An 8109-nucleotide genomic window follows, 5' to 3' on the forward strand; every position below is an offset into this window, starting at 1 on the left:
TTGATAATATGAACGATGCGACCCATTTTCCTTATTTTGTAATGGCGCGTTGAATTTCTATATTTAAATTTTTCCACGTTTTTGGGAATCGGTGATAAATAAATGAGGTTGCTAACTTATTTATATTTTTATTTATTTTAATAAGTAATTTCCGGCTAGGACGTTACATTTATTGCCTGTAAACTCATCATCCATCCATCCTTGGTTTAAACTTCCAACTCTCGCCTAAGCACTCCCATTCATCTCGCTTAGGCTAGGTTACCTCGCCTGAGCGAGCACCAAGCACAAAACTAGCTTCGAACACTCGCTTAGGCGAGTTACACTCGCCTGGGCGAGACCACATATCGCCTAAGAATCACATCTCTCGCCTGGGCTGCGAGTAATGCCAACACCAGAACATTCTCCAAATTCTCGCTTAGGCGAGAGACTCTCGCCTGAGCGAGACACTCCTTTGCTCAAAAATAGGATCCCCGCCTAAGCGGAAAGCCAAGCCATAACACCCAACCCTCTCGAATTCTCGCTTAGGCGATACTCACTCACCTAAGCGAGATGGCCTTTCGCCCAAACCAAAAAACCTCCGCCTGAGCGATAGCCTCGAGCAGATAATGGGTACGGGTCCCTGCATATCTCGCTTAGGCGAGCCTAGCTCGCTTGAGCGAGACATGCAGACTCTGGCACTATTTCACGCACACAAACAACAATAACCATGACCAATTCACACTCCAACTCATACCAAAGTAGTTTGCATCAATTGCATCAGACATACGATCACAATTAAAGCCATAAATACACTACTTACCCGCATTTATTAATTAATTAAATTTTGTGAATCTTACATTGTTCATTGTTATTGATGTGTGGAATGTTTTATCTGATTGTTTGGGCACAAAAATGCATCTGTTGCAGGTGAGATCAGGGGCGAGAACTGGTAATCTCGCCCAGGCGAGTCAGGCTCGCCTAAGCGAGGCTGGCAGAGGCTCGCCCAGACCTTCTGCGCGAGTTGTCGCTCAGGCGGGTGGTTCTGGTTTTGAGCGAGAGAATGCCTCGCTCAGGCGAGGAGAGCTCGCCTAAGCGAGCTAGCGCGTTGGTCCTGCCCCAGATTTGTCGAGCTCTCGCCTAGGCGAAGGGGAGCTCGCCTAAGCAAGAGTCCCTCTCGCCTGAGCGAGACCCTTCAGCCTGAGCGAAGAGTTGGGCGAGGGTGCGTCTAGTTTGGTGTTTCCTTTCCTGTTCTTGAATGTTTGGCATGTAATTGATGGGGTTATTGTATGATGGCATGAGGGGGATAAATATGCATGAGTGGGAGGGTGTATGAGTTGTGAATGACGAACTTGAATTAATTCTTGGCATGAAATGAACATGACATGGTTGGTTGCGAAAGCAGCATGGTAATGAGATGGGTTGAGATTCTAATTCATGGATGGAGCATGATGAGTTGGTATTGGTTTGACCTGGAATATGAAAGAGGTTGGTTATAAGGGTTGACATACATATATATATATATATATATATATATATATATATATATATATATATATATGCGTGATAAATATTAAGTGGTTGTTTGAATATGTTTGGTCTGTGGTCAGTGCGTAATTCCTTGGAATCTCTAGGTGAGATTTCAGGGTCGTGCTTCATCTATATAATTTGGTAAGGATTCAAGGTAAGGAGTGCAAGCATCCGCTGAATCCGACCAGATTATATGTATCCGGATGAGTCAGGTCAGAGTCTAGTGTATTGCTTGAGAAAGTCATAACATGTTGGATGATTTATGAATACTGCTTGAATTGGGTGATAGTATGTGACTGCATGATAAATTGATTTCTACTCTAGCTTACCCTACTATTTGTTGTTGTATGTTCTGTGGTGTGGTCTTTTATTTTGCAATGATCATCAACTTGTTGATGTGAGCAGAGGTAAGAACTCCTCGAAATAATCAGTGATGTGATCCCAACAAGGCTTATAGCTTGGGCAACGCCTAGGCCCAAATCATGATCAAGGCCCAATACATGGCCCACATGCACCTTCAAGCCCAAGCCCATCAAGAGGCCCAATAACAAGGAGCATGCTCAAAAAGATCCAATTGGGCTTCATTCAAAATGGCCCAAACCCACATGGGCTTCTCACACTCTTCACATGGGCCAAAGAAGATGTGAAGATTTGAAGAGGTGTCTCAAAGAGCAATAGAATAGCAATAATATTGGCCCATTGTTTAGGCTTTGCTTTCTAGAATAATAAGTCAAACAATGAGTCGTTGAATTGATAAAATTGGGCTTGACTAATCCCAATAGGAGATTTGGCCATGAGCTATCAAAAGAGCCAAGGTGGACTAAGTGGAAGTCAACACTTCTTCCTACACCTCATGGATCCAAAGCATCCAAGGGTTAGGAATGCTTCCTCCTTTTCCAAGGCATCATCCAATGGCCAAGATCAAGCCTTCTTCTCCAAGCTAGCATCAAAGGCCAAGATGCTTTCTCCTTCTCATCCAAGGGTCAAGATTCCTCATGTGTAATGGCTTGAGTATAAAAGCCTTAATTTTCAGCATTGTACTCACTCTTGAATTTTTTGTGCAATAGACACTTTGAGTTGAGAACACTCATCGCTATTGACACTTGAGAGTCATCTTTTAGAGAGCTTACTCTCTTTACCTCTAGCCCCCTTCCTAGGCTAGAACCACCTCTAAATCATGCCTTCCACTCTTCCATGCTTCCTCCATCATTTCCGCTGCACTTGGAGCTTCATGTCTCCACCAAGCTCCATCAATCAGGGTGATGGAGGTTCCGCTGCATAGTCTGCTTGGATTGGATCTAATTCTTTTGGTCTTCTTTTTGGGCTATGGCCCATGTACTAGCTTGCTTTTTAATTTCCTTTTTGAATTACTGTTGAATGTTGTAGCTGGTTCAGTTTTAGCATCGTGGTGTGCCTTGATTTTTAAGGAATTATGTTTTAAACTCTATAAATGCGCTGTTATACTATCTGTATGTGACGCTTCCTTTAATTTCGTTCATTCAATTAAATGGGTCGTTACACTTTTCATCCAACATATTCAAACACAAAAGTTATTTCATATAACGGATTATAATAGTAATAATTGATTATATATTGTAATTCAAAATTCAAATAATACATTTCCATAATTAGATTACTTTCATGATCTAATTATGTTACTATAATAATCTTATTAATCCAAACCGCATGGTATTTTCTAAATATTCTTTAATTTTAAAATGAACAAAAAAAGTTATGATAAAGTATTATAGGTAACATTAATTGTCTTGTAAGAGAGACTAAATAGATCATATCACAATTAAATCATGGTGTTTAAACAATTATATTATTAAGTAAAAAGAATGGTATCCTAACTCGATTCTTGATGAACAATTATTTAGTTAGAAAAAATGTCTATAATAAATAAACAGGAAGACTGAAGTTACAAAATTATTGTAAGAATGATATTACTAATACAGAAAAAACTTACTTTACTTTTTCTTTATCATGAAATGATTTTTTTTTTCTGTAAGTAGAGTATTAGAACTATTTCAACCTGTATACATGAAAGAAAAAACCTATAAAATTACTTTGATCAAGAAAAAGTTATTTATGTAAAAGATTGAAAATTACACAACAAATTACAGTTTATTAAAAATAATTTTTAAATAGTATATAAGTATCATATATATGAAATAATTTCATTCCTACAGGGTAGAATATGTACGAGATAAAGTTTGTTATTCCAATGGACTTTATTTCAAAGGAGTTAAATATGTAAATCACATAAAATAACCATTAGTTAACTAATAGTGTCTTTTTAATGAAATATATATTAACATTAGATTGTAACTCTTTTAGATTTTGGTATACCTTTAGAGATTGACTTATTAATCAACATGCTCTACATCGGTGTGTATTACGTAGGTTACCATTTTGTACTAATATTAATATTAAAATGCGTATTTTTCCTTGGATTGATATATACAATCTCAGTACATTTGGAGTATTAGCAAAGATTAAACAATTCTGTAAGAGAGTTTCAAATTATTATAACAATACTAAAATTCTTAGATATAGTATATTAGTGAATTTATTTTTGTGAAGTTTGATTATAGAGATCTTTTTGGAAATGTTATACAATTTTGAAGACAATATAGTGGCATTCCTCATTCCTGTCAATAAATGTATATAGCATGCAGTTTTCTTTTCGTGCATGAATAATGATATAAACTTACAGGTAGATTTGAAAGAGTAAACCGAACTTTATAATATAGTCCATAGCTAAGATAAAATAGAGTATGCAATGAAAATGTAGAATAATTAGGATTTTATTGAATTACAACTGATCATATACGATAAAGTTATTAACTTTTATAATAATTACTTTATATATAAAAAATACTCAGTGATTTTTTTTCTATAAAATAACAGTGTAAAAGTATTATAACCATCAAAAGCATGATTATTAAACTTCTTTACCTAAATTCCAAATACTCATTGAAAAATAAGAATTTTTGTAGGCATGACAAGGTATTCTTAATAGTTAACACAACTTCAATAAACTATATTTGAAGATGACAAGTTCACGTGATGGCAACAGATCAAACTCAATATGTTGTCAAGTAAGGACGGCAAGAGTTGTTAATACGTTCCTATTGAATGAGAGAACTTGCATTTGAAATAGATGACACCAAGTTATACATGGTAGTACGAAACAGCACAATAACAGCATTTTTGTAGTTTCTTTTCAATAGAAATTGTATTTGAAGTTGACTCATGACTAAGACAATGAAATAACATTCATACCATGATCAGATAAATTATTTATAGATGTAAAAAAGAAAAATAGAATGCTGTTAAATTAATATGATTTTCTACTAATTAGTTTTGCAAAAATAACTTCTAAACTTTAATGACCCACACAATTCTAATTAATATATAATCATTACATACAAATTTGATGTTAATGATTTAAAATAACTAAATCAATAAAACATCTTACATCTCCTTTTATTAATATTAATAATCAAGGCATTTTAAAATGAAAGTAAAGTTTAGATATATTACACTGAAACTTATCCATATAAGTCAACTCTAATAGCTTGTTATGAAAAACCTACTTCAATTTTCACTATAAAAAAAAATATCAAGTTTGATAATGACAAATCAAAAGCAAAACTATTTTTAAATCACATTTAATTATAAGTAAAACATTATTTTGTGTGTTTTAAGTTGGAACTTTTGCATTTCATTTCTTATAAAAACTTATTTTTAAAGTAAAAAATATTAAATATATAATATGATAAAAAAAATAATGTTTTACAAACAGTAAATGATCTGAAATAAAAAATATCAAACACTCGTCAAATGACCAAATAAAGTTTGCTATCCTGTGAAAGAAAAGATACACCAAGAGTAAATTCGATTGCTTTTAGAGCTTTACCTAACTTCCATATGCCCCCACTTAAATAAACAACAAAATCATACACGACAGTCACAAAAATCTCTATTCTTCATATTATTCTCTCTAATGCACACACAAGCAAGTTAGTTAGTCATGCAATAAGAGAATGATATAGAATGATAGATACATACGTAGATATTACCATTACTAAAATATATGCATATATATATTTACCAAGATTATTCTTAGTCGCAAGGTCTTGTAGCGACAACATAGTTTGCACACACTTCTTCACCTAATATAGCTTTAGTTCTACAAGACATAGATAGCACAAAGCACAACACTTTTCAGTAGCACTTTGCATGTTTAATTCCCATACGTTTCTACTTTTCAGCCCTCCCAACTCCCAAGAGATGACTAACCAAAGAGTAAGAAGCACCATATCCCAATCCCAATCCCATTTCCAACCTTCTTCTCTTCACTCACCTATCAACTCAATTATTTTCTTCTGTCAACAACATATATCTCTTTGTTCTCTTCTTCCATAACATCTTGATTGAGATCATTATAAACGACAAATATCCTTCTCCAACTATTTTAAATAAGGGTGTTACCTAAAAACCCTTTATCCTGCCAAATTTTTAACATTTTTCTTTAAACAGTAGTAGCAGTAAACACTGGAATAATACCTAACCAAACAGGTCCTTTTGCAGAGAGGAGGCTTCCACTCAATTCACAGAACTGGAGCTACCAAGTTATGTAAAGGTGTGTGTGTATATATAAAAGGATACATATGTAAATAAGGTCGAGTTTGCGTCTCTGATTTTTCTTTTTTCTTTTTCTTTTCTTTTTTCAGAGACCCAAACTCAGCGCAGCTTTCACGTCTAGCCTCCATGCAAACCCCCCACAGTCCAATCTCCAAACATCACACGGCACCATCTTCGTGCACTTCTCGTTCCGCCACGTGTACTGCAATCTCACCCCGCAGGTGAACGCCGGGTGAGAATAGCACCACCAGGCAGCACTAGCGGTATCCTTCACCTTCAACCACACCACGATATCCTCGCTCGCCACCATCCTCTTGTACGCCTCATTCACCCACCGCACCCTCAAGCTTCCGTCGCACACAAACCCTGGACACGTGTCACTCTCTAAGGTCCTCACCTTCTCCGCGTCCGTACAACCTAACCCTCCTCCTCCATCTCCCATGCACGTGCTTATCACGCTCTCCACCGTCACCCACGACTCCGCCACCTTCCCCGCCGCAACAAGATCTGAACCCTTGCCTCCCCTCCTTTCCTCCGCCGTCGCACACGGCGCCTTCGGATTCCGATTCTGCACGATCTGAATCTTCTCCACCGTTAGGTCAAGATCGACGTTCTTACACCACGAATCTCCGGCCGCCGAGTTTCCTCCCGGCGCTTCCTTCTCCGGCATCAACTGCAACGTCACAACCGCTACGTCCGACGACTTATCGATGTCGTTACCGTTACCGTTAACGTTATTACTACTATTCTTTCTCACGTATCCACTGTTTCTCCGAATCCTAACGTACTTCCTTTTCGGTCTCTTCCCGAGGACTGACACCTGGCTACTCTGGCTTACCTCTCCTCCGCCGCCTGCGACGGCGGCCGAGGAACTTCCGGCCACTGGCTTGGGCGCGATCGGGCGGAAGCGGAGCATTATTCTGTTGACGTGAGAAGCGGCGTTGGCGTCTGAACAGGCGGCCACGCTCCAGACATCTCCACCGTCCATCACGGTCACGGAGGGAGGAAACAAGAGGTAGCGATAGCGAGAGCTAGATCTTTGTTTCTCTCTCTCTCTTGGTTTCTCTCTCTAGCTATTGTTTTGGGTTCGGTGCTGAGAGATGGAGCGGAAGCGATAATGATAACGGCAGCACGGTGGCTGGGTGAGCGAGCGCCACGTGTCTAGGTTAACTGGGGAACAGAAAATGAAGGTGATTGGAGCAAATTTAGTATGTTACTTATCTCCTTTCAAGAGGACAAATGCTACCTAGAGCCATAAATATATTAACTAATAATTAAAATGTTTATATCATAAAAAAGTATTTATTAATTTGTGAGAAGGTATTTTAAAAGATAAAAAATGTTATAAGTTCGAAAGAAAAGGTAAAATAATGTGGATAGTAAATGTTTGAGTTAAGAAGAGTAAAAAAAGATTTAATTTGAAATGTTGGATAGTGAAATAGGAGAAGGTTTGGGGTGGGAAAAGTGGCGTATCTGGGAGGCGTAGATGGGGGCGTTGTGATTGGTCCCACGGCGATGGCGAGGAGCCAATGAGGGAGGAGAGGGTGTGCAGCACTCCTGGAAAGAGAGGGGGGTACGTGGCCTCTTTGCAGGGAGCAGCACACCACAATATTCTCGTCTTCGATGTGCAAATCACTTTTCTGTCACATCACCACCACACGTGCACCCTTTCTATTTGCCAACAACAACCATTACTCACTCCCACTTTATCTTTTCTTTCAACCAACATACTCTTTTTCTATTCAAATTTATTATTTCTTCTAATTCAAAATATCCTTTTATTATTATTATTTATATTTTATTTATTATTTTTATAAATCAGTTATTTTATAAAGAAGACAATTATAACTTAATAAATAAACTATTGATTAAAAATGTAAAATGTGAAATGTAAAAATCGATTAAAGGAGAAGAAAATTGAAGGCAGTGCTTGATTTCTGAGTGAAAATA

The 8109-nt window shown here is 37.3% G+C and overlaps 1 protein-coding gene across 1 annotated transcript; it reads right to left on the reverse strand.

The window, feature by feature from the left end:
• Nucleotides 1-5590: 5590 nt before the first annotated feature.
• LOC114181056 lies at nt 5591-7466 on the reverse strand. Its single transcript, XM_028067379.1, has one exon. It carries the CDS (start codon nt 7145-7147, stop codon nt 6245-6247), a length of 903 nt encoding a protein of 300 aa, XP_027923180.1. The 5' UTR covers nt 7148-7466; the 3' UTR covers nt 5591-6244.
• Nucleotides 7467-8109: the final 643 nt, after the last annotated feature.

This window comes from Vigna unguiculata, chromosome 4, assembly GCF_004118075.2.
Source record: "Vigna unguiculata cultivar IT97K-499-35 chromosome 4, ASM411807v1, whole genome shotgun sequence".
NCBI classification, from domain to species: Eukaryota; Viridiplantae; Streptophyta; class Magnoliopsida; order Fabales; family Fabaceae; genus Vigna; species Vigna unguiculata.